This window comes from Ictalurus punctatus, chromosome 1 (genome assembly GCF_001660625.3).
Source record: "Ictalurus punctatus breed USDA103 chromosome 1, Coco_2.0, whole genome shotgun sequence".
Taxonomy (NCBI): domain Eukaryota; kingdom Metazoa; phylum Chordata; class Actinopteri; order Siluriformes; family Ictaluridae; genus Ictalurus; species Ictalurus punctatus.
This window is the reverse complement of record NC_030416.2, coordinates 6176793-6203689: the sequence shown is the minus strand read 5'-3', so window position 1 is coordinate 6203689 and position 26897 is coordinate 6176793. Positions and strand designations below refer to the sequence as shown.

The following is a 26897-nucleotide window of genomic DNA, read 5'->3' as shown; positions in this document are numbered from 1 at the left end:
GATCACGGACAGCCACCTCAGTGACTCTTCAGTGCAGCTGGGAAACTAACGTCCTACGGTGCTGGGAGCCTGGCACTGGGAGGGAGTTTTTAAGGCTCATGTGGACTAATGACCGAAGCCCTGCCTCAACTTATTGGACAATGCCCTGTAGTAAAAGTTGCCCTTGGGCTTGTCCTAACCCTCTGTCTGCTGGACACTGGATCGATGGTGTCAACGATTACAGAGAATTTTTTTGAGCAATATTTTCCACCCTTTATTAAAGAACATCTGCAATCCTGTAGTGGTTATTCTTGAAAGGTGCTAATGGTCATCCATTATTGAGGCTACTTGGACCTGGACATTGAAGTCTTGGGTAAAGTCCTCCCCAAAATGGGTGTTCTAATTATGAAGGAGCTAAATGATCCTGTCAGCAAGCAATTTAAGCTCTCTGTCCCTGGCCTTCTTGGTATAAATATCCTGAATTTTTATCAAGAACTGTCTTCTAAACATGGGGGGATCTGTTTTATTCCCCTATAGTGCAACAAGCAGGGAAGCAGTGGAAACAGGCCCTTGTGGAGTGCCAGAGCTTAACCCTTACTGCTGAAACCAGCTTTGTAGGCTAGGCAGTTGTATGAGCAGGTCCAGTGAAATGAGTCCCTGCTGGTTCCTTTATGTGCATTCCCACACATTGCTGTCAAGGTGAGTGGTATCTCTTCTGTTTCCTTGGAACCGCCAACATATGAAGAAAGTGCATTACCTGCCAAGATCTTGATATCACAATGTCTCCTTCCAGTAGAATGTCTCATAGTTTACATCCCTGCGATTAATCTCTGAGAGAAATCTCAGTGGTTTATGCCGAAGACCCTTCTTGGACAACATGAAGCTCATGTGGTTGACGTGCAGTCCACTCTAGTTGCTGCCGAATTTACAAGAAGTAATAAGTTGAAATCTACAGATTTTAATCAGGCTACCCCAGTTTATCAAACTGTCCTGGCCCAGATTGACCGTTGAACAGTCTCAACAGGCATTGAGACTTTTGACTCGAGTTAGTTCAGTGTTTAGTAAGGACGATGGAGATTTGGGGTGTACTCATTTAATCCAACATGAGATCCCTGTTTTAGACAGTGTCCCTGTTCACCAGCATTACTGTCAGTGAAAGTGCATATTCATGAATTGCTTGAACAAGGGGTAGTTCGTCCCAGTTGTAGCCCTTACTTGTAACTAATTGTTGGTAGTATCCGGCTTTGTGTGGATTATCTGCAGTTTAACGCTAAATACGAAAAGACGCTTACCCACTGCCGAGAATTGAAGAATCCTTGGATGTTTAACATGTGCTAAATGGTTTGCCACTTTTGACTTGGCTAGTGGCTACAACCAAGTTCCGGTTGCAGAAAAGGATAAAGAGAAGACTGCGTTTTGTACACCTTTTGGGCTCTTTGAATATAACCGAATGCTCTTTGGGTTGTGTAATGTGCCCAGTACTTTCCAACGATTGATGAAAAGAATTTTTGGTGATCAACAGTTCCAGTCCCTTTTGTTGTATCTGAATGATGTATTGAATTGAATTCCAGTTCTTTTGAACAGCACCTCCAGCGACTAGAGATGGTGTTTGATCGTTTCCAGCAACATAAAGTTGAGGTTTAAGAAATGCTGTTTCTTCCAGCAGGAAGTGAAGTATCTGGGCCATGTAATCTCTTCCTAAGGAGTATCTACAGACCCAGAGAAGATTAGTGCAGTGGCCAGATGGTAACGTCCAACCAGTCTTGCTGAGCTGCGTTCTTTCATGGGCTTTGCTTCCTGTTACCGAAGGTTTGTAGAGGGATTTGCTAAATATGCCGCTCCTTTGCACAAGTTAGTGGGGACCTTCAAGGGAAAACAAAGAACCGAGGTCCTGGCACCAACATGCTGCTTGAAAATAAGAGGATGGACCGCATCAGGTGAGTGAGTCCTGACCGACAGGCTATAATGGCATTTATGTTTTTGAAAGGTAATTATTTCTCATTTTAATGTATTGCTCACATCTGCGTATTATTTGTGTATGTGTGTCTGTGTGTGTTTCAGTAATGGCGGCCTTCAAGAAGGAAAGCGTGTGGAGAATGCATTTCAGACTTTAAAAAAAAAAAAAAAAAAAAAAAGCTTGTGGAAGCCCCTGTGCTGGGTTACGCTGACTTTTCAAAGCCATTTGTTGGAAGTCGATGCTAGTCATATGGGATTCGGGTCAGTTTTATCACAATAACAAAATGGTCAGCGGTGACCTATTACTTATGCCAGTAGAGGCTTGCACCATCCAGAGAGGCATCTTAAATTACAGCTCTATGAAACTGGAGTTCCTGGCCCTGAAGTGGGCGGTGTCTGAGAAATTTCACGAGTACTTACTGGGTGCAAAATATGTGGTATTCTCTGATAATAACCCTTTGAGTTATCTCCAGATAGCAAAGTTGACTGCAATAGAGCAAGGCTGGGCGTTTCAATGAGCCTTGTTCGATTTCGAATTGAAATATTGTCCTGGCACTACTAATCGCAATGCTGATTCACTTTCTCGCTTGCCAAGGCCGTCAGCCCCGAACAGTGTTCAAGCTGTGACTTCTGGCATTACACTACCACAAACGTTCACACTGACCTCTAGCCTAACTTCAGTTAATTATACAATGGCTTTATAAATAGCAGCAGTGCCATGCCATGGGAAGGCTGATATCCGAGTCCTCAAAGCCGTGGATTCTCATCTTGCCTTCTTCCTGCAATACGGGAGAAGAGGACAGGTCCCTACAAGGGAAGAAAGGGCAAAGGATCCCAAGGAAGTGATGGAACTTGTTTGTCAGTGGAGATGGATTCGAGAGAAAGATGGTGTCTTGTATCGAGAAGTCCTTTTACCACCAGGAAAGACCAGAGTACTTTAGGTGTTGTTACCAATGGCCCTTAAGCAGGAGGTCTTGGAGAGTCTTCATGACCATCATGGGCACCAGGGGACAGAGAGCACTGTGAAGCTGGTGAGAGAAAGGTGTTTTTTGCCCAACTTGTATCATGATGTTGAACAGTGGTGTACTAAATGTGAGCGCTGTGTGGTTGCTAAAGCTGTCTAACTGGACTAACTCCAGTTAGTCATGAATGCAGCTGCAATAGTCCTTACTATTGAACCAGAAAGTATGACCACATCACCCCGATCTTATCCACACTGCATTGGCTCCCAGTAAAATTTTGCATTGATTATAAAATACTACTAGTGACCTATAAAGCACTAAACGGTCTCACACCACAGTACCCGAGTGAACTTTTGGTCTTTTATGATCCACCATACCTACTTAGATCAAAAGGTGCAGGCTATTTGTTGGTACCTCGAATAGTGAAGGCTACATCAGGGAGAAGAGCTTTTTCTTACAAAGCCCCACAGTTATAGAACAGCCTTCCAATTAGTGTTCGGGACTCAGACACAGTCTCGGTGTTTAATTCTAGGTGAAAACATGTTTGTTTACTCAAATTTATCATGAATAAACTTTCTTTTACACAAAGTACACAGTCTTATCCATCACTTGATAGTAAGCATACCTAATAATCTCTCCCTCTCTTCACCTTTCACCTCCCTCTCCCTCTCTCCTTCTGTCGAGCCACACATGATTTTAAGATAAGTTAAGATAAGATAATACTTTATTAATCCCCAGATGGAGAAATTAGACTGTTTCATCAGCAGCCAAAAAAGACAAAAAGCAAAGAAAGAAGAGTTAAAAGAGATAGTAAGGAGAACAATACAGGGAAATATAAAGAGTATATACAGGATGTATAAATATGTATAGACATAAGCGCAAATTCTATATACATATTATATATATATATATATATATATATATATATATATATATATATATATATATATATATATATATATACACACACACACACATTTTATGGAGACGCCAGTGATCCTGACCCTTTCTGCTCTCCGGACCTGCCCATGCCCTACCTCTGGATGGAGCTCTCATCAACTGGAGGCTTCAACCTGGAGATTGCTGAGGATGGTACCGCTTGAAGTACCATGGAAATGGTTTTGGACCTCAATTCCACATGGACATTCTCACTGTAGTTTCTGGGACTACGGTTGCTGCTATGGCCTTAGGACTGCAATTACCACATGCAGTTCTGCACTCAGATCTCCTTTGGTGAACAGTGAACTAGTTCAACAAACAGACTTCATGCATAATGAACTTTCTTTTACTTTCACACTATCTGTTGTTACCCAGATGAGGACAGGTTCCCTTCTGAGTCTGATTCCTCTCAAGGTTTCTTCCCCTTTATCATCTTAGGGAGTTTTTCCTCACTACCATCACCACTGGCTCGCTCAATAGGGATAAATTCACACCCTTAAAATCTGTATCCTGTGTTTATATGTTTCTGTAAAGCTGCTTTGAGATAACATCCATTGTTAAAAGCGCTATACAAATAAAATTGAATTGAATTGAATTCAACTGTCTGTTCTAAGGTTCATACAACAATGGGACATTTAATGGCCTCAGAGCCATTGGAAATCCATGCTATTGACTTCTGTCTCCTAGAGCGGGCAAGTGACGGGCGAGAAAATGTACTTGTAGTCACGGATGTGTTTTCAAAGTTCGCACAGGCCTATCCAACTAAAGACAAAAGAGCTAGCACTGGCCCATATCCTGACTGAGAGGTGGATTTACGTGTATGGCGAGATCAAATGTGAAGTGAGTGTGCCTCACTAGAGACAGTCCCCGCACTGTGTGGATCTGCGTTGGCTGTCCACCTGGCAGCTTTGTTTTCTGATAAAACTTAAAAATTTAAATAAAAGTACAAATATGATAATTACAGGGTGCACGGTGGCTTAGTTGTTAGCACGTTTGCCTCACACCTCCAGGGTTGAGGGTTTAATTCCTGCTGCTGCCCTCTGTGTCCAGAGTTTGCATGTTCTGCTTGTGCTGTGGGTACTCCGGTTTCCTCCCCCAGTCCAGGCATGCATGGTAGGCTGATTGGCATGTCCAAAGTGTCCATAGTGTATGGGGGTTCGATTCCCACCACTGCCCTGTTTGAGTTTGTGCTGCAGGATTTTACTCCGGGTACTCTGGTTTCCTCGCCAAGATATGCATGGTAGGCTGATTGGCTTGTCCAAAGTGTCCGTAGTGTATGAATGGGTGTGTGAATGTGTATGTGATTGTGCCCTGGGATGTATTGGCACCCTGTCCAGAGTGTACCCTGCCTTTTGCCCCATGCCCCCTGAGATAGGCTCCAGGTTCTCAGCGACCCTGTAGGATAAGTGGTATAGAAAATGGATGGATGGTTGGATGAATAATAATAATAATAATAATAATAATAATAACAATTAAAAATAATAATAATAATAATAATAATAATAATAATAACTCACGCTATTTGCGTAGCGAACTCGTCTGTTTAATCGAGTTCAAGCTGCACAGTGATATAACAGCGCCATCTACGGTCAAATTTGGGGTTGCAACGGAACCAACCAGGGAGTGCTAGCTTCCGCACGGACCGGTTATTGTGGAACGCCGTGTATCAGCTGCTGGTGGAACTGTAGACGTGTACATACAGAGTGGTTTGTATTTGATAAGTTTGGCTTTCCAGTCAAATCAAAGTGTGTTGAACTGAACGTTATTCAGCGTGCAGGAACGATGGCCACCGTCGAAGAGCTGAAGCTACGAATCCGTGAATTAGAAAACGAGCTAATAAAGTGTAAACAGCAGCGAAGCCAAGAGAATCTTCCAAACCCAGTGCTTCGAGCAAAGATTGAGAAGATGAGCGCTGAAGTGGTGGATTCAAACCCATATAGGTAGGTGCACATTAGTACGAAGAGTGATTGAACGACAGATAATCAGGATAAACTGTCATTTCTGTCTTCTTCCTGTATTGTATGAAACTAAATCAAGTGCTCATTTCCTCGCAGCCGGCTCATGGCGTTGAAACGCATGGGAATAGTTGAAGACTACGAGGTAATGCAGGTGTACTTTGGTCGATATATAAATGCAGACGTCTGTGTATGCTGTGTGTTTGTGTTCATCACTGTGTGTTTGTGTTGGTGTTTAGAAAATCCGCTCGTTTGCTGTGGCCGTGGTGGGAGTGGGAGGGGTGGGCAGTGTCACTGCTGAGATGCTCACCAGATGTGGCATTGGTAAGGTAATGCAATCTTCTCGTTCTGTTACTGTACATACACACACACACACACACACACACACACACACACACACACCTGCCTCTTTCTAGGCACATCACACTGGCTAGGAGATTCTGCAAATCTCTGATTTCTGTTGCAGTCAGATCTGGTGATTGAGGAGGCCGCTGAAGTACACATCACTCACTGTCATGTTCATAGATCCAGTTTGAGACAAGTTTGTGACGTGGTGCAATATCATGGTGGAAGTAGCCATTATAAGATGGGTAAACGGATGCACATGGTCAGCAACAATACCCGGGTCCGGCTGTGGCATTTAAATGATGCTTGATTGGTATTAAGGCACAAGGTATGCCAAGAAAACATTCCCCACACCATTACACCCACCCGCCTGAACTGTTGAGTCCATGGATTCATGGTGTCGATACCAAATTCTGACCCTACCATCTGCGTGTTGCAGCAGTAATCTAGCTTTATCAGACCAGGTGACGTTTTTCTTGGATGTTATCTTTAGTAGTCCAGTTTCGGTGAGCTTGTGCTCAGAGATTCCTGTTCTTGGCTGACACGAGTGGAGCCTGAAGTTGTCTTCTGTTGTACCCCGGATGTGCCTTTATGTGCACCACAGTTGTAAAGAGTGGTTATACGAGTTAATGTAGCCATTGTTTTGGCGTGAACCAGTCCAGCCGTTGTCCTCTGACCTCTCTCATCAGCAAGGTGTTTCCCCCCACAGAACTTCTACTCAGTGGTTGTCACGCAGAGCCGCAGTTTGGAAAACACCAGAAGATCCTGAATTGGGTGTGTCAGATAAGGGAGACATACAAAATGTACAGTGCTGGGGGTCCTCCAGGACAGGTTTGTGAACCCCTGCCCTAGAGCATGTGTGCCCAAGTCCAGTCCTGTTCATGTATCACTCTCCAGCGTTTACTTACAACACAGCAAGCTCTAACATTCAGGCCTCATGCATTTATATAGGGAGTAGGGAGTCAGTTCAGGTTCAGACAAAATCAGCAACAGTTTAACACCTTTTAACACACAAATTTCTAAGTTCATGAGGTACACCTGCCTCGTAGCTACACGTATTCCCCATTTTATCAGGTACAACAACTACATACACTAAGAAGGTATATAGTTAGTAACCACGGGCCTTCGGCTGCCCTGCACAGTATGTCAGCCCCATCATTCCCATCTGTTCATGGAAATGGACCATCACTGAGCAGGTACTATCTCTGTGGTGGGTCATTCTCAGCACAGCAGTCATGGTAGTTTGCATGTGATACTGGTACAAGTGTGTCAGGTGCATCAACATTGTTGGAGTTTTAAACACTGTGTACACCTGATGTTCATACATCTTGGTTGGTCCATCAATCGTGGTTGGATTGCCGTTAGAGCTCATTTTCCATGCAGAGTATGTGTTAATGATCCCAGAGGCCTTTCCCAGTGTCACTTTCTGAGCAGAGGACCACTATTGGCTGGACATTCTTGCTTGGTGGGCTATTTACTCTGCCCATGTGTTGATAATCTATGCAGAGCGATAAATGGACTATAGTCAGTGAACATATATCTACAGAGTGCACCTATATGGGAGGTTTCCATAATAAAGTGAAGCCAAAAAGGCAGGTATCAAATAAACTGAATGATTGTATATAGGAAAAGTTCAATATATCGAAAGTGATCCCTCCTTTTTTTTTACTCTCCACTAATGGGCAGATGTGCTTTATTTTGCTGTGTGTTTGCTTGTTTCTTTCCTGCTGTAGCTGTTGTTGTTTGATTATGACAAAGTGGAGCTGGCCAATATGAACCGCCTCTTCTTCCAGCCGCATCAAGCAGGGCTCAGCAAAGTGGAGGCGGCAGAGCACACACTGAGGTGAAGGACACACACTAGACCTATTTCAGGCTTTGTGTTCGAATTGTTTGCAGCTTTTTTCTTTTCATCAGTTGTTATCAACGTTATGACACGCACTGTACCTAGAGGAAGAGAGGAGAGTTGAACACCTTGTTAACATGACATACCATATCATTCCTATCAGATGTCAGTTCACGATAAAATGGTACTGAATGTGGTCAAAAATAACATCACATGTTTTTAACATCATCCTCACTTCTCATTGGCCTGCAGGAATATCAATCCAGATGTTATATTTGAGACGCACAATTACAACATCACTACTATGGACAACTTCACACATTTCATGGACCGCATCAGGTGAGTGAGTCCTGACCCACAGGCTATAATGGCATTTATGTTTTTGAAAGGTAATTATTTCTCATTTTAATGTATTGCTCACATCCGCGTATTATTTGTGTATGTGTGTCTGTGTGTGTTTCAGTAATGGCGGCCTTCAAGAAGGAAAGCGTGTGGATTTGGTGTTGAGTTGTGTGGATAATTTTGAGGCTCGAATGGCCATTAACACGGTGGGTATTTTATTTATTTAGCTTTGTTTGTTTTTCACTGAAATATTTCCGAAATGTTGTAAATCTCCTTATGTTTGCTTAATTCCATTGAAGGGAAATTGTAATGCTACAGCACATAAAGACATCCTATACAATTGTGTGCTTCCAACTTTGTGGTAACAGTTTGAGGAAGGCCCGTATATGGGTGTGATGGTCAGACGTCCACAAACTTTTGGCCACATAGTGTGACATTGTTTCAGATAAAGGATTTTCTACAATTGCAGAGCTATTTTGTCTTTTTTTGTAAGATCATATGATACCAAACTACACTACCGGTCAAAAGTTTGGAGACACTTGACTGAAATGTTTCTCATGATCTTAAAAATCTTTTGAGCTGAAGTAGGGCAGCAATAATTAATAGATAAAATCAATAATAATCGACTACTCTTTATCAATTAGTTGGTCTGCGCGTGGCACAGGGGAGATTTACTCATTACGTTACTTCTGTTCCCAAAACACGCTTCAGAGAATAAATACTAAAGTTGTGTCCCAAATGAAGTACTATACACTTGCACTATGCACTACGTACTATACTGTCTAGTGTATGAATTTTAGAAAGGTAATATCATCTCAAATGGAACACTAGTGTGTTTTTTACTAACCGGAAGTATAAGCCGCTTCCTAGTTGACGGTGCATGACGTCATACGCACGTAATGCGACTCCGCTAGCTTTAACAGATACCCAGAGTCACCGACAGTGACTTTCTTCAGTTTACTGTTCATATACTTTATATTTTAAGTATTTATGCATTATTTTTATGGATGCACAAAAAGCACCGAATTAAACTATAGTCCTAAATTAATAATATATATTCTGGTGTGTGTGTGTGTATTGGTTTCTTTTCTGTTTTGGACAAACAGTTGTGTAAAGTTTTAGTCTGAAGTTTATATTTGTAACACTCAGTTTGTGGATTTTATTTTAAATAAACGAACAAAATGGCACTGAAAGTTTGCCCCGCCCCCAGTCCGATTAATCGCAAAAAATAATCAGATAACCAATCAGTTATGAAAATAATCGTTATGATTAAATGTTTGAAATCGGTGTTGTAGATAGAAAATATAATTGTGCCGACATATTCATCTCTTTCATTAGAAAACGAAATTTATTTACAAAAAAAACTTTATTTAAATGATCGACTCGGAACGAAATATTCCAAAAAGCAGCCAATAAGAGGCCAGCATAGGTGTGAACTCCTTTAATGCTGTTTAAAAGCATCTCAGGGAAATTCCTCAAGAAATCAGTTGAGAAAACGCCAAGAATACATTTCTGGAAATTCTACACAAAAAGGGCGTCTACTTTGAAGATGCTAAAATATTAAATTATTTAGATTTTTTTTTATCACAACATAATTCCCATAGTTCCATTTGTGTTATTCCAGAGTTTTGATGACTTTATTATTATTATTATTATTATTGTTGTTATAATTATTCTGAAATGTAGAGGGGATTAAATATATAAACAATGAGTGTGTCTAAATTTTTGACTGGTAGTGTACATTAAGTTCTGGTTGTTAAAGATGGCTTCCCTCATAACGTTACAACACTCAGGGACATGGTTAAATTATGTCAATGTTCATAGACTACAGTAGGTCACATTATGTCCTAAACTCGTCTATGTCCCAGACTCAGTGAGTCCGTGTGGCAGCTGCACTGTATGCAGTTTGAAGCAGATGTTTATTTGCTGAGAGATTATTTCTTTCTTCTTATTGGTTAGCTGCATTAGACTTCGAGTTTCAGGCAAAACTAAAGAAGGAAATATCTAGCACCAAACATGTCTTGGCTGATCCACTGCATTTGATAATTTTCTCTTCTTTTTTTTTTTTTTTTTACTGAATCCTGTAATGGTAAATTGCACAGAATCTGGGTGTGCCTTTTACCAAAATGCTGTGTGTTTAATCCCTCTCTAGGCTTGTAACGAGTTGGGTCAGACATGGATGGAGTCTGGAGTGAGTGAGAATGCTGTGTCTGGACACATACAGCTCATCATTCCAGGGGAAACAGCATGTTTTGCTGTAGGTACACTATTTATCTGTTTAATAAGCAGAGGATGAGTTGAATTTGGTGTGTTATTTTAGGGTGAACATAAAGGAGAAAATTGTGCAAAATGTTGGGTTCCTCTCGTATTCAGTGAAACTGGCATGCTTGTTTTTAACAGTGATTTGTGGCCCAACCGTTTCTGATGAGAATCATATTAACAATGTTTATTTTGTCATCTAATGTTGAAATATGACGTGCCTCCTTTGTCCTGGCGAGATTGACATGGTTTATATGTAGTTGCTTTTGCTTGGCAGTGTGCCCCTCCACTTGTAGTGGCAGCGAACATCGATGAGAAGACTCTAAAGAAGGATGGGGTGTGTGCCGCCAGTCTACCCACCACCATGGGCGTCGTTGCTGGGATCCTGGTGCAGAATGTCTTAAAGTAAGAGCCAGTCACAGCTATGGTTAGGGGTTGAACATCATGCAGGGTTCCCACGTGTTCAGGAAAACCTGGTTAATTGTTGACTTAATTTCCAGTCAAGGAAAACACATGGATAATCCCATCTAGAGATGGTAGACTATCAGATTATTATTTCTGTATGTTCAGAGTTGAGTCAGCCTTTGTGTCCGACCTCCTCCTTGCTCCGCCCCGACAGTTACTCACTCATTCTCAACTTTAGGCCTTACTTTTATGTCAGCTGAGACATGCTAGAGAGTGGCATATATAAACCAGAGACATTCACATAAGTACATCATATCATGGACGTGATCTGGTCACTCTGACCTGACACTATACCATCGCTGGAAGAAACATACTGAAGTAACATGATTGATTATAATTGTCTATAATGATGATTATTGAATAACAGGTTGAATTATTTAATTCCAGTTGTTGTTTAAGTAAAAATCTATGGACCCTCTGTTGTAGGTATCTGCTCAGGTTTGGAACCGTGAGCTTTTACCTGGGCTATAACGCCATGCAGGACTTTTTCCCTACGATGTCCATGAAAGCCAACCCTCAGTGTGATGACAGACACTGCAGGAGGCAACAGGAGGAGTACATAGTGAGCATCTCTTCTTCCTTCGCTCGTCAGCTACAGTGTTATTTACCTTGCAAAGCTACAAACCGAATGCTTCTCGAAGCATTTCACACACAAACACACACCACTGCTCTTGAGTGAAGTTCTTTGAACCTAATACCAATCCCAATGATGTTCTTGAAACAGAAAAAAGAAGCCGAGCATCCCAAACAGGAAGTAGTGGAGGAGGAAGAGGAAGTAGTGCATGAAGAAAATGAGTGGGGTGAGTGAACCACCCACATACAGTGGAGTTTATTTTCACCTTTTTAGTTGTTCTGTTTATTCATATATTTTGCATTCTTACACTGCTGTGTATTTGTAGCCTGTGTACAGTAGTACTGCATTGTTATGTGTTGCAACATGGTCCTGATTCATGTAGAGGAATGCATACGAGATGTATTGGGACTACGGTTGCTGCGATGGCTTTGGGACTGCAATTACCACATGCAGTTCTGCACTCAGGTCTCCTTTAGTGAACAGTGGACTAGTTCAACAAACGGACTTCATGTGCAAACCATAATGAACTTTCTTTTACTTTCACACTATGCGTTGTTACCCAGATGAGGACGGGTTTCCTTCTGAGTCTGGTTCCTCTCAAGGTTTCTTCCTCTATCATCTTAGGGAGTTTTCCTCACCACCGGCTTGCTCAATAGGGATAAATTCACACACTTAAAATCTGTATCCTGTGTTTATATATTTCTGTAAAGCTGCTTTGAGACCATGTCCGTTGTAAAAATCGCTATACAAATAAAACTGAATTGAATGTGTAAAGGCATGCATATGAGATGTATATCGGATCGACTATTAAAAAGCCACTTGGCTTCACTTTTTTCCTGTGAAATTTTACCACATTTTCAGGTTGCCATTGATAGAATAATACAGTTTTTAAATATTCAGTTTCCACATAAATAGCGAGAACGTGAACTGAGTCCAATTGTAAGCAATAAGTTACAACCAGAAGAGCTTCTTTTATTTTTCAGGAACAGTGGAACCAAGCATATGGTTCCAGAAACCTTTTTTAGTTCCTGCTCCAGTGTAGCTACTTTTCCACAGACCAGGAATTGTTGGGGCAGAGCTTACTATGTAGACTCAAAAGATGTTTGTGGTGTTCAGATTTGGGACAGTAACAAGCTGTATCACACCACCCTGTTGATGCTTATTTAACCCCACAGTGGAGGGTTAGCATCCAGTTAATATTTTCTGTGTAAAACTACCACTACCAAGCAAGGGAAATTCATTTTTGGGAAGAAAAAACAAACAAAAAAACTGTCAAATATACTATGCTTTGATAGACAGTTGAATTGCATTATACATCAATCTAGTGAAAACTAGTGTTTATTCCTTCCTTTCTTGCTTCTTCACCCTCTCATCAGAGATATAATTCACGCCATGTTAAAATGACCACAGAATACAGCACACGGCAGTAGATAAAATCCTGTGTGGTGTTTGTTGTGTATAACCATGTTCTACCTGTGCTTTGATTAGGTATAGAGCTGGTGTCTGAGATCACAGTGGCAGAGCTTCAGGATGCATCAGGTCCAAAGCCAGATTTACCAGAGGGCATAACTGTAGCCTACACCATCCCCAATAAGGTACACGCAACATAAACCTGCCCGTAATCCTGTCCCATCATTATCTGACAGTACATATATTATAACAATAATAGTGACTTTCTGTACCTTTTCTTTAATGTTCATTTTTGTTTAATGTTCAGTGTGGGAAATAAGTATTGAATGTATCATTTTTTCTAGTAAATATATTTCCAATGAGGTTATTCACATGAAATTGTCACCAGACATCAGTATTAACTCAACAAATCTGGAAATATAAAGAATTCACAACATTAAATCCATAAATAAAGTTATGTATAATAAAGTGGAATGACACAGGAAAAATGTATTGAACACACTAAGAAAAATCAGTTCCCCAAGGAAAGGTAAGGCAAGGACCAGCTGAAATCTGTAAGTAGTTAGAAAGTAATTATACCCCCTATCTGTGCAAATTAATATCAGCTGGGTTAGTAAACTGATGGTCTATAAAAAGGCTTTTTGTTACCAAGGTGTCACACAAGAAACATCTCATGATGGGTAAAAGCAAAGAGCTCTTTCAAGACCTTCACAACCTTATTGTTGCAAAACATATTGATGGAATCGGATACAGACGTATTTCAAAACTTCTGAATCTTCCAGTAAGAAACATTGGGTCCATTATCCACAAGTGGAAGCAACATCACTTCGTCATCAACTGGCCACACACAGGAGCTCCTTGTAAGATTTCTGACCAGGGAGTCAGAAGAGTAGCTCAAGAGCCAAGGACCACTCGGAAAGAGCTCCAGAAACACTTGGAGGCAGCAGGTGCCATCGTCACAGAGAAAACAATAGGCAATGCACTCCAGTGCTCACGCTCACTCCACAGGACTCCATTACTAAAGAAAAGGCATGTCGAAGCTCGTTTAAAGTTTGCTACAACTCATTTGGACAAGTCTATGAAACACTGGGAGAGTGTAGTCTGGTCAGACGAGCGCAAGATTGAACTTTTTGCCTGTCATACTACACACCATGTTTGGAGAAGAAATGTCACTGCACATCACCCTAAAAACACTATACCAACAGTGAAGTGTGGAGGTGAAGCATCATGTTGTGGGGCTGTTTTTCATCGCATGGTACTGGCGGACTGCATATAACTGAAGGAACGATGAATGGAGCCCTTTACTGAAAGATTCTTGAGAAGAATCTGCTGCCATCCACCAGAATGATGATGAGACGTGGGTGGAGCTTCCAGCAGGACAACGATCCAAAGCATACAGCAAAGGAAACTCTCGATTAGTTTCAGAGAAAGAAAAAAAATCAAAGTCGGTCACCTGACTTGAATCCAACTGAATAAGATTTAAAGACAATATGTTTAGAAGAATGGGCCAAACAAAGACTTCTCCACTAAGTATTAAGTAAATTTCAGTTAGCGTGTTCAATTGTTTCCTATGTCATTCCACTTTATTACACATAACTTCATTTATGGACTTTAATGTGTGGATTTCTTGAGTTAATACTGATGTCTGGTGAAAATTTCATGTGAATAACCTCATTGGAAATATATTCACTGAAAAAAATGTTCAATACTTATTTCCCCCACTGTATCTGATCGGATTGTATTTACTTCTTGTATGATCCTGTAACAAGCAGTTTTCTTTACAGGAATTCCCCCTGAACCTATCACCCCTCCCCCACATACTCCGCCTACCAGCCATCCATGTTAACATTGTTGTCTGCCTTTTGTATTTTTCCTCAGGATGTAAAGTCAGGAGAGACCGTGGAAGAGACGGACCAGAGTCTAGAGGAGTTGATGGCTCAAATGAAGAAGCTGTAGAGGCAGATGGTCTCCTGATTTTTCATACAGACACAAGTTCCTCTCACTGTGTTCTGAGGCGCTACAATACATGAAATCAATATACACAATTGTCAGGTTAAAAAAAAAACCTCTTTACTTACAAAGACATTACAGCTGCAGCTAATGGAACATACTGACCAAGATTTCTCCATTCATCTACATTTTCCAATGCCTGTCTAAAAATATAAATGGGGATGCTAATATGTAAACACTGTACATGAAAACTGTGTATTAAGGAGATATTTCATAATTGTTTGCCCTCGTCAGTCGTATTGTACTGTGGTCAACTCAATTGAAAACAAAATATCACAGATGACTGTGAGGATTCGTTGTCGTCCCCCCCCCCCCCCCCCCCATCACTGTTAAGTCTTTCTAACTGAACATTTTCATTTCAATTGCTCAAAGATATTTGAGCTCCTAGATGTCCTTGTTCAATAAAGTATTTATTCATTCAAGGTAACATCATACACAAACATATGTTTGTCATATTTATTGTACGTACACACATTAAATAGTTGAAATATTGTGTTTGCCTCCAGCCATTAAATTAAACCCAGTATTTTCACTATAAAATGGTAGCAGTATAATTGTGTTTTTCAGCAGACTAAAGGCATGCAAATGCATGAATGCATGAGTCTTCATTTAACAGCTCAGTCAATGATATATTTGCATCCTTGGGAACCTGTATTCTTCTATTTGGAACTACTGTAAATGACAAAAAGAAATGTTTAACATACCCAAATGATTAACTATGTAATTATGGTGCATACACACACCATGTTTCATGTGCAAAAATGTGCTTGAGTGTACATTTAACAGGGATGAAAGAAAAGGGCATGTAACACTCAATAACATCAACAATACTGTCGCAGAAGCATTAAAGCTGATCATGTGGAAAAAAATAAGTACACCCCATGGAAATTTTTGGCTTTTTTGACATATTTGGACAAGCAAACATTTGATCATCTTTGAAGTGCCTATTTATGAAGTAAAATGATATGATTAAATCATTTCTTCAACAGAAATATCAATAGATGTGATATTATTCTGTGGAAAAAGTATGTACACCCTTGGCCTCAGAAGCTAGTATTGCCCCCTTTAGCAGAAATAACTTCTTGTAGATGTTTTGCATAATTGTCCACCAGGTTGCTGGAATTTTTGACCATTCTTCCATGCAATATTCTTTCAGTTGCAAGATGTTTGAGGGTTTTCTTGCACGTTCTGCCCGTTTCAAATCAACTTTTCAATGGGATTGAAATCCAGGCTTTGACTAGGCCATTCCATAACCTTCCATTTCTTCTTGTGGATTTTCTTGTGTGCTTAGGATCATTATCCTGTTGAAAGGTCCACTTCAACTTTCGGCCACATGGCCTCAGAATACCTTCCAGCACTCTTTGATATGATGCAGAATTCATCGTTGTCATAGTAGTCAATGAATGCAAGCTGTCCACCGTGCTTCACAGTTGGTATGAGGTGCTTCTCCTGAAACGCCGTCTTTGGTCTGTTCCAAACATGTCTGCTGTTACTGTGGCCAAACAACTCTATCTCTGATTCGTCTGTCCAGAGCAAATTATTCTAAAAGGCCTGGTCTTTGCCTATATGCTCATTGGCAAACTAGTATTGCAAAGCCTTTTTCCTGGCTCGCCTCCCATGCAGGTTAAATTTGTGCAATCTCTTTCTGATTGTAGAAGCATGCACTTTGACACCAACAGTTGCAAGACTTAGTAGCAGATCCTGTGATGACATTTTGGGGTTCTTGGAGACTTCTTTTTGCATCAGACAGTCTGCTCTTGAGCTGAATTGGCAGTTGTTTGAAATCTGCACCATTTGTAGATTATTTTCCTTTCAGTGCAATGATGTGTTTCAAATAATTTGGATAGCTTTTATATCCTTTGTCAGGCTCATTGGCATCCACAACCTTTTTTTCTGAAAGCCTTAAAGAACTCTTTTTTTAGATTTTGGCATGATGACCTCGCACACCTCAGTAGCAAAGGGAACAGCAGGCACTGGATATGAGAGGGTTATAAATAAGACCGGTTCTACCTGCACTCCCTAAGCAGGTTCTAATCACTGGCACCTAATCTTGAACACCTGATTCTAAATTTATGAATTGAATGTGATTTGAATGTGAATGATTTGAAGGTGTGATACATGTAGGGGTGTACTTACTTTTTCAAATTGTGAAAATTACTACAAAATGTCAATTTTATGTGTCGTTTGATAGTGTATCAGCTTTATTAATAGGGACTGTTTTATGATGATCAAATGTTTGCTTGTCCAAATATGTCAAAAAAGCCAACAATTTCCATGGGGTGTACTTATTTTATCACATGACTATAAAACTATAATCGATAATTATTTGGCTGTGTAATCTTGAAACAAAATTTGCATAATTGCGAATGCTGAGAATAAAGTAAATATGGGACTACGGCTAAATAAAGAGAATGGAAACTGATACCAAAAAACTTTTTGAAAGTTTTTACCAAATTGATCTGTCCTACTACAAAATACTGTTCACTGGATGAGTTATTGTGGGGTGTATTAGTGAGGGGCAGGAGGTAGAGTACTTGGGCCTGGTGAGCAGCTTTGTGGACTGGTGTCAATGCAACCATCTCCAGCTAAACTCCTGGAAGACTAAAGAGCTCGTGGTGTGGTAGATTTCCAGAAGACAAACTCCCGTCCAGCTCCAGCCACCATCCAAGGTGAGAACATCGATGCAGTTAACACCTACAAGTACCTGGGTGTCTATCCGTGTCCCAAGTTGGAATGGGAAGTGAATGTGGGAGGTTGAAGTCCTTTGGTGTGAAGGGCTGGCTGCTGAGAACTTTTTTTTATACTTTTATACTGCTGTGTGCTGTGGAAGCATTTCAGAATGAACAAGATCATTAGAAAGGCCAGCTCAGTCCTAGGGGTTAAATTGGACACAACAGAGATGGCAGCAGAGAGGAAGATGCTGGCAAAGGTGTCAGTGACCATGAAGAACATCTTCCACCCCCTCCTTAATACACTACAAGGACAGAGACACTACAGGGACACTGAGCAGCAGATTGCTCCTGCCCCGCTGCTGGAAGGAACACTTTCTCCTGGCAGCCATTAGACTGTTCAACGCTGCACTCTAATCCATCTTTTTATCCATGCATCATTGTGCATATATGCATTATCTGCACTGGACAAAATATGGCAACTGTAACTACCTCATCTGTGGATAATACTGTATACATAACTAGAACACTGTGTAGAACTGCAACACAATATACTGTATTTCTTGTATGATGCATATTATATAGGTTTACTATTTATATCTATGCTATGCATATATATATATACATATATATATATATATATACATATATATATATATATATATATATATATATATATACACTATTTAATGTTTCTATTTGTAATATTTATTTTAATATATTATGATAAAGTATATTTATTTTATAAACTTAATTAAAAAAAAATTATATTTAATATCTTGTTTTATTCTTACTTTATTTCTTATGTGTATTTGTGCCTTGTCTTTTATGTATGCTGCTGGAACACTCTAATTTTCCCTTGAGATCAATAGTGTTATCTTAACAGGCCCTAATCTTATGTGATAACAGGTACGAGGATTATCCAAAGCCACGAACTCGTACTGTTTGCAGACTGCTAACCCCTGGAGGATGGAGGACTCATTACACACTAGATTAATCCCATTAAGCAACCCAATAAAGATAATTCAGTAATTCATGATGGATTTTTGGTTTAAAAAGATATTGTTTAATATTCAGTCATTTTTATAAACTGTATTAATAAAAGTAATTTAAAAAAATATCATTAGTGTTTAAGTACTCATCATTATAAAATAAAGCACAAATATCAAAACACATCAAAACAAATAGTAAAATTTTACGTTTTCTCTTTCTCATGGCAGAAAGTTTCGATGATACTGTAACATGATACTGTTTCTCTCTAGGGCCTTGCATACACTCATGACATGAACTTAACATGAACACACATTTGCCCTATATAAGAATTCGTATATATGCGTGTACCATTATTTTAACAGTGTACAGTGGCATGCAAAAGTTTGGGCACCTCTGGTCAAAATTTCTGTTACTGTGAATCGTTAAATGAGTAGCAGATGAACTGATCTCCAAAAGGCATAAAGATGAAACATTCTTTTTAACATCTGAAGCAAGATTAGTGTATTTGTTTGGTACAGTTTTAGAGTAAAAAAGAAAGAAAGAAAAGGAGTGCGATGTAAAAGTGAAAAAAAAAAAAAAAACCACACAATCAGGCAAGAATGTTAATACCATCTGGGAATGACAAAGAAAGAAGAAAAGGTTTGCTAATTTTCGTTTTTAAATAACACCAAAACATCCCTGTTGTGTTACAATAAGATGCTAATAAAGATATTTAAGACGTAGTTGAAATACTGTGGAATTTTAAGCATAAATGGCTTTACAGGTATGTTGATTCTCCATTGCTATGTAGACTCCGAGTCATTTAGAACTGTACTAAATGTTTGAAATTTACAGTCACTGATTGCCACATTTCAAACATTTAGTTCAAACACTTTGAAGCAGCAGCTTTGCTTGTACACATATGGCTCTGACCACAGATCTATGCACATGTTCCTACATTAGATTTTCAGTAAGGCACATTATTTATGTTCCAGTCCATCATTCACTTCCTAATGATCTTTTCACATGTAGCACTGTGTCAAGTCGAAATCTGTAGTGTTGTACACGAGAAGACTGTATTGCTTTCCTAAAGCTGATTTACACTCACATATTCAGTTTTTTGTTGTTTTTTTTACAATAAAGTTGACTGAAACCAAAAAAAATACCATCTCTGAATACAAAGCTTTTGAAAAATAACACATTAAAAATAATACTATCTACAGCAGTATGCAGGACTGACAACGTCCAATACCTGACAAAAATGTCCATGTGTTATTTCCCTTAGGGCAGAAATCCTCCCATATTGCTTGGACCAGAGCTTTGCTTTGGTTTATTACACAAGTGTTTTTTGCCTGGTTTTTATGAGGACAGATGGAGGTGTCAGAGGTCATCAAAGGTCACCTGGAGGTGCGAGGTAGGAGGGTAGGGCTTCGCAAGCTGAATGTATCGCCGCTGGATGAGTGAGGAGACGGTGCTTTCTCACACACCAAAGACGTTTCAGCCTCCTTGATCTCCATGGCTCGTTTGTACAGCTCAGCTGCTTTCTCAAAATCCCCTTCCTCGTAACTTTGGAAGAGATCCGGTCACTCATTATTCAAAAATATAGCCTTAGTTAATTACTCTCATCTGTTCACACTGTCTTCCAAAGCATCTATCTATCTATCTATCTATCTATACATACATACATACATATAATAATGAAACTAATGAAAAGAGACAGACATGGTGACATGGTCACTAAGACATTCATTGCTAAGTAGTGAAGAGAACACAGAGGTATAACTACCTCGCTACTGCACCTGAGCTGTCCTGTTACATGAAGAGATCAAGGATGTTAACTGATCTGTGTTGTAAAATGAGAGAAAACAAACCTGAGCACCGCCAGATTTTTTAGAGTCTCTCCTACTCGAGGGTGCAGTCGCCCGAGGCTGTCCTCGTACACTCTGAGAGCCCGCTCATACAATGGTAATGCCTCGTTGTGTTTCTTCTGCAATACACACACACACCAACACACACACACACCAACACACAGGGACCAAACAGTGGTAGCTTGGCATAAGTGAAAGGAATAAGCTTGTAAGTTCCAGTTATTCACCAAATCATGAATCCTTGCTAGACCACATCAGCAATAGAAGCAGCACAAGTATTAATACCACACTTCAGTTATTCATTTGGCATGAAATATGTCTCAAATTCTGGCTTCCAGTCTCACCAGCTGGCAGTAGAGCACAGCGAGGTTAACAAGAGCTGTAGCCACACTCGGGTGTTTGGGCCCAAAGCTCTTCTCTCGGATCTCAAGAGCCAATTCATAGAGAGGCACTGCCTTCTCCATCTTACCCTAAAAGATGGGACACACACACACACACAGAATTTTAGATTGAGTTACTCTCTCTCTCTCTCTCTCTCTCTCTCTCTCTCTCTCTCTCTCTATATATATATATATATATATATATATATATATATATATATATATATATATATATATATATATATGCCATTTTTTTGTTAATCTGCAATTATGCTTTTAATTTTATTGTTATTCTTTATGCTGCTGTAACATAATTTCCAATCAAGTCTGTCTGAATGTCTGTCTAGCTAACTATTAATTACATCACTGTAATTAAACTGTAGCTAGGACATGAGAGAAACCTGCAGTGCTGCAAAATCAGTATTGGATCTGCCTCCAGCTGCCTTTTCTATGCACATCCAACACAGTATTAATAACACAATATTAATTATTATACCACAGAGCTGTTGAATTCCTGATTCTGATCAAAATAAATACAAATCTTTTTTTTTTTAAAGCAATGTTTTAACCCGATAAAAAATGTAGTCCATGGCAATTTATTGCGGTATAAGACAAATAAAACACTTGTTAATGACGAATAAAACACAAAATGTGCTATTCCAGGAAAACATTCATCTTGTTCATCAACTCTGGGGTGGTGCCGGCAACGACCCTTGTGCTCGACCAAATCACACCACACTATTGTTGATTATTATGTCAATTTGTAGGTTTCATCAGAGACAATGACAGAAAGTCTTTTAAATCAGAGAAAATTTGCTCATAGCATATTTATAATCACAAGCTGCATGTGGAAATAATGTATTCTTCCTTCATTTCTTTCTGATATATTTCTTATTTCTTACAGTGTGAGGTAAAACAGAGTGCTTGCAGTGTATGTATGTCTCTCACCCTGCGTTTGTAGAGCATGGCAAGATGTTTGAGGGTATAGGCGAGAGATGGGTGGTCTGGAGCGAGGGCTTGTTTGCGGATTTCCAGTGCTTTTTCATACAGCTGCTCAGCACTCTCGTAATCCCTCCTCTCACAGTGCAGGGCCGCCAGGTTATTCAGAGACTGAGCACAGTCCGGGTGATCAGCGCCCAACACGCGCTGCCGCATCTCCAACGAACGCATCAAGAAGACCTTCGCTGCACTTTAACAGAACGTAAGAAATCCATGTTACGTTCCAACAACTGTTCCAAATCAATGATTGATTACAACTAAAAAACTGCAGTTTGTAATCTCTGCACTGCTAAAATATTACACCGGACGCTGCAGTAGTGAAGCGGGAGTTTCAGCATCGAGTCTAATTGGGTTTTTTTGCGACGCTGCTCGAGCTGAATTAAAGCAGGAGAACAACGTTAAAAGATTTAAATGAAGATGAGTTAACAAAGTATATATTGCACAGAAAAATATATTTGTAGAGTAGTATATTTCATATCCAGTTAATGTTAATATATAAAAAAGTTGATATTATATGTGACCAGTTTGATGTTCAGTGATGAAGTAGAAATGCTTGTGTTCGTGGTGAGTGAATGTGAGACTAACAGGAGGAGGGTTTTTACAATTCAGTCACTTAATTCTGTTAATATGAATTAATATCATTCAATACATTGAAATGTTACTTTAATCTTCAGAATTGAGTTAATGTGTTAATGTTAATTAGAGTAATGTGTTTTCTGTTTATTAGACCAGTTACTGTCAAACAACCTGTTGAAATGGAGAGAAAAAAGCTGTGCATTTCCTTTAGAACTGTGGAATTAATTATTATTAATAATCGGTTATCGGTATCGGCCGAGAAATTTAGTATCGGTGCATCTCTAGTTTAAAGTGTAGGTATAAAACTATACAATACAAGACAATAGTTTAACAATACTGCTCAAATTTGACTAAACGGACTACAGTCAAACAAATTATGGACCTGATTTTTTAGTTTTTTTTGTAAAAAGATCATTCTTTACTGAAATAAATATTTACATATTGTCCTGAAGGTGATAGTGACAAGCAAGGAATAAAACACAATGGGGCAATAACAGCGTGGTGTGGTCCAAAACGAAGTGGAGTTACTGTTACCACTCTGCAGTTGATTATTTTACAATAACTCTGACTGCTACAAAACACAGACACCTTTCGAAATGGAGGCTCCTAACAAGAATGCTAAATGAATTTACACTCACAGAAAGCTTCACCATGTTGAAAATTACACACGGTTTTAAAAATCCGTTTATGTGGAGAATCTCTATACAAGGTGTTACTATAGAAACAATAATGAAAGCGTTTTATATGAAAAGAGTCCGAACCACTTTGGAAAAAAATTACTCAACACCTTCTAACCAAGCGGAATTGGGAATTCGATAACGCAATGGTATAATATTGCGTGGAGAACTGTCTCACTCCACTGTCAGACATTAACAGTCGAGAGTTAACGTTGTGTGTTATCACCAAGTCAATGAAATTAAATATCAATGAAGTACATTAAACTATTGATCCACATTGCTTGATAAAATGAAGAAAATAAGCAACCAGTGTGAAACAGATCGTTCAGATATTGTACATTCTATATGAAGATTTCTCAATCATTAATGAATAATGATGCATTCTTAAATAATTAGAGCACATTATTATTTTTTTTAAACTGTGTAAAAAATATTCAGATAACCAGATCCATCTCATTTTCCACCTTTCTGCTTAATAAAGAACCCATCTTTTATTTTGTCATCATAAATGCCCAATTTGTCCATTATAGTGATACCTAAATAATACGAAATCATGTTCAGAAGCATTTCCTTCACCATGCTACTGACCTGAAACACTATCTTCAAAAAGAGGAGAGATTTTCTTACATGCACCTTTAACCTTTTTGATGCAAACGGATTCTTCTTGGCAAATGTGGAAGCAAGGGTAATTAACTGACCTATACTGAATAAGTGGATTTGTTTGTATATTATATAAAGCAGCATCATACTCTAAACCTATTAAAATAAGTTCACTATAGTATGCTGCCTCCACAATCCACAGTCCTATGGTGTACTGTATTATGGTACACTAGTTAGTACAGTAGCTTGTGGTTTTGAATATAGCCACAGGACCAGAATACTTTAAGCTACATCATCATTTATTGCTAAAATATTCACAGGTTTCCACCACTGGGAGTGGTGTACTGGGAGTTACTGACTCAAGGTTGTTCTGGAGGTAGTAGAGGACACCGAGTTCGTTGAGAGTCTTGGCACAGTCGGCTGAGTCTTTACTGAGAGTCACCTCTTCCAACTGCAGCGCTCGTCGACGCAGTAGAGTGAACCCATACTGTACACACACATGCAGACATATACACACACAGAGAGATTAATGGATGTAATGAATAAAAGACAACAGGAACCGCAGAGCTATTAATAAATTAAGAATTCTTCATATTTCTCACCATGTGGCCTTTTTGCCGAGCCATTTTCTGCCTGATCTTGACTGATCTCTTATGTAGCTTCTCAGCCTGCTCATACCTGACAACGAAAACTACAATTAAACACTTTTTTTTTTGCAAAAGTCAAACATAAGGGTTGCATCTAGAAAAGACAATGACTTTTACAATCCCTTCTGAAACTATTGGAACAGCATGGCCAACTGAGTTGTTTGTGCTGTACACCAAATACATTTAGGTTTGACAATAAAAGATGGAGATCAGACGAGAGTTTAGGATTTCAGATTTTATTTCCTAGTATTTGCATCTAGATGTGTTAACCAACATAAAACATAGAACCTTTTGTATCAGATCATCCAATTTTTAGGTGAGCAAAAGTATTGGAACAGACAAGCCTTGACGTAAATAACACTTAATATTTGGTTGCAAACCAAATTGTTGGTTTCTTCTTTTGTGATGCTTTTCCAGGCTTTTACTGCAGCAGAAGGTGAAATGCTGCTAAATTGGGTTAAGGTCTGGTGATTGATTGGCCAATCTAAAATCTTCCTTTTTTCTCCTTGATAAAGTCCTTGCCCTGTGGAGGTTGTTGGTGATGTCACTAACTGTTGTTTTGGGTTATTTCTTCACAGCTCTCACAATGTTCCTGCTATCAGATGTTGTTGCTTTAACTGGTCGACCCATTCGGTGTCTGTTGCTCAGTACACCAGTGGTTTCTTTCTTTTTCAGGACATTCCAAAACGTTATACTGGCTATGCTCAATGGCTTACTTTTCTCCCATAGACAGCTCTCATAGAAGGCTAAGAGTAGATGTTCAGAGCTATTTACTGTTTAAACAATCAATCTAACAGGACACACCTGGGTAACAAGAAACACCTGTCAGTCACATGTTCCAATATTTTTGCTCACCTACAAATTGGGTGGTCTGATACAAAATGTGATGTGTTCTAGGTCATTTAACACATCTACATATAAATACCAGGGAATAAAAGCTGAACTTCTAATCTCTCTTCACTCTCTGGAGATGTTTTCTGTAATTTACCATTTTAAATTATTATTATTATTATTATTATTATTAATAATAATGACAACAACAACAACAATAATAATAATAACACATTTTATTAATCCGTGTCAGTGCTCTTTGTAACAAAAAAGAGGGAGAGAAAAAGAGAGGCTGCTGAGAGAATGACTGTATTGTAAGTGGTAACAGGAACTGGAACAGGAACTTGTTTTCATGGATGTTCCAGATCATTAAATGTAACTATAAATGGTCACAAAGCACAACTTGTTATTCTTGAATAAATAAAAATTGCAATTGTTGGCAAATTGCTGTGGTATAAGAAGAATTTGGGATGTGTTCTAAAAAAAATCAACTTTGAGGTAGTAACAGTAATTCCATTTCATCAGCCACTCTGTTATTTTCCTATAACAGCATGCCCTGCTGTGTTTTATTTCTTATATAATGGAACATGGCATTTAGCAAAGGATGTACTTGTTTTGCTTCTGGTAGAGGAGTGAGAGGGAGTCGAGTTCTCTTGCCACACTTAAGTGCTCAGCTCCATATGCATTCTCACTGATCTCCAGTGCCTGCTTGTACAGTTGCTCTGCGTTGCCGAACTTTCTCCAGTGAACGTAAACTCCAGCCAGCTGGTGCAGTGACTGGGCCACACTGGGATGATCTGGATCCAGAGCTGTCTCACGAATCTCTAGAGCACGCTGCAGGGGTGCAACTGCCTGGAAAAAAAAACCCACACACATACACATACCAAACATTCACAAAAAAAAAACAACAACCTGGCAAACAAAATGGTAATCGTTGCGGATTTCCTTCAACTTGTTTTAAAGAGAATATTCAACATAAAAGAGTACCACAAGAACATAAACATGAACCCAAAACCGAGAACACACCAGGCGTGTTTTATTTCCTTTGAAGAATCTTGTGTGTTGGGTATACAGCTAAGCATTCAGATATTATTGCAATTATTACGGCAGATATATTACAGAGACATATCTGCATGCAGTTCTTGCCTGGTTTCCCACTGAAGCTAAGCAGGTGTGAGCCTGGCCAGTACCTGGATGGGAGACCACCTGGGGAAAACTAAGGTTGCTGCTGGAAGTGGTATTAGTGAAGCCAGCAGGGGGCGCTCACCCTGTGGTCTGTGAGAAGCCTAATGCTCCAGTATAGTGAAGGGGACACTACACAGTAAAAACAGCACCATCTCTTGGATGAGACATTAAACTGAGGTCCTGACTCTCTGTAGTCATTTAAAAATCCCAGGACACTTCTTGTAAAGAGTCGGGGTATAACCTCTAGTCCTGGTGAAATTCTATCACGGCCCCCTAATAATCTCCATCTCTGAATGGATTACATCACTCTCTCCTCTCCACTAATAGCTGGTGTGTGGTAGGCGTTCTGGTGCACTATGGCTTCTGTCACATCATCCAGGTGGATGCTACACACTAGTGGTGGTTGAGGAGAACCACCAATACAAAAATCAACCCCCTCAATACAAAAAAAAGT

The 26897-nt window shown here is 39.5% G+C and overlaps 2 protein-coding genes across 5 annotated transcripts in view; one reads left to right on the top strand and one right to left on the bottom strand.

Moving 5' to 3' along the window:
• uba5 (ubiquitin-like modifier activating enzyme 5) overlaps positions 1–15532 on the top strand; it is a 171499-nt gene extending 155967 nt beyond the window's left edge. The window contains exons 2-13 of one of the 3 annotated variants that reach the window (XM_053679763.1): positions 5505–5776; positions 5891–5936; positions 6031–6120; positions 7870–7979; positions 8232–8318; positions 8443–8527; positions 10474–10578; positions 10858–10985; positions 11472–11607; positions 11770–11845; positions 13108–13214; positions 14908–15532. In XM_053679763.1, the coding sequence (XP_053535738.1) occupies positions 5619–5776; positions 5891–5936; positions 6031–6120; positions 7870–7979; positions 8232–8318; positions 8443–8527; positions 10474–10578; positions 10858–10985; positions 11472–11607; positions 11770–11845; positions 13108–13214; positions 14908–14985 (1206 nt within the window). In that variant the 5' untranslated portion in view covers positions 5505–5618 and the 3' untranslated portion in view covers positions 14986–15532. Of the gene's footprint in view, positions 1–5480; positions 5777–5890; positions 5937–6030; positions 6121–7869; positions 7980–8231; positions 8319–8442; positions 8528–10473; positions 10579–10857; positions 10986–11471; positions 11608–11769; positions 11846–13107; positions 13215–14907 lie in introns of those variants that run through there. The other 2 variants (XM_017467234.3, XM_053679761.1) reach the window with 2 other exon arrangements.
• Positions 15533–18751: 3219 nt separating this feature from the next.
• Positions 18752–26897, bottom strand: part of nphp3 (nephronophthisis 3) — a 38577-nt gene continuing 30431 nt past the window's right edge. For both annotated transcript variants that reach the window (XM_017467215.3, XM_017467223.3), the window contains exons 22-28: positions 25869–26110; positions 24383–24458; positions 24140–24267; positions 21877–22117; positions 20893–21018; positions 20552–20667; positions 18752–20246 (exon numbers count right to left, since the gene is read on the bottom strand). In XM_017467215.3, coding sequence (XP_017322704.1) covers positions 20078–20246; positions 20552–20667; positions 20893–21018; positions 21877–22117; positions 24140–24267; positions 24383–24458; positions 25869–26110 — 1098 coding nt within the window. In that variant the 3' untranslated portion in view covers positions 18752–20077. The remainder of the gene's footprint in view (positions 20247–20551; positions 20668–20892; positions 21019–21876; positions 22118–24139; positions 24268–24382; positions 24459–25868; positions 26111–26897) is intronic.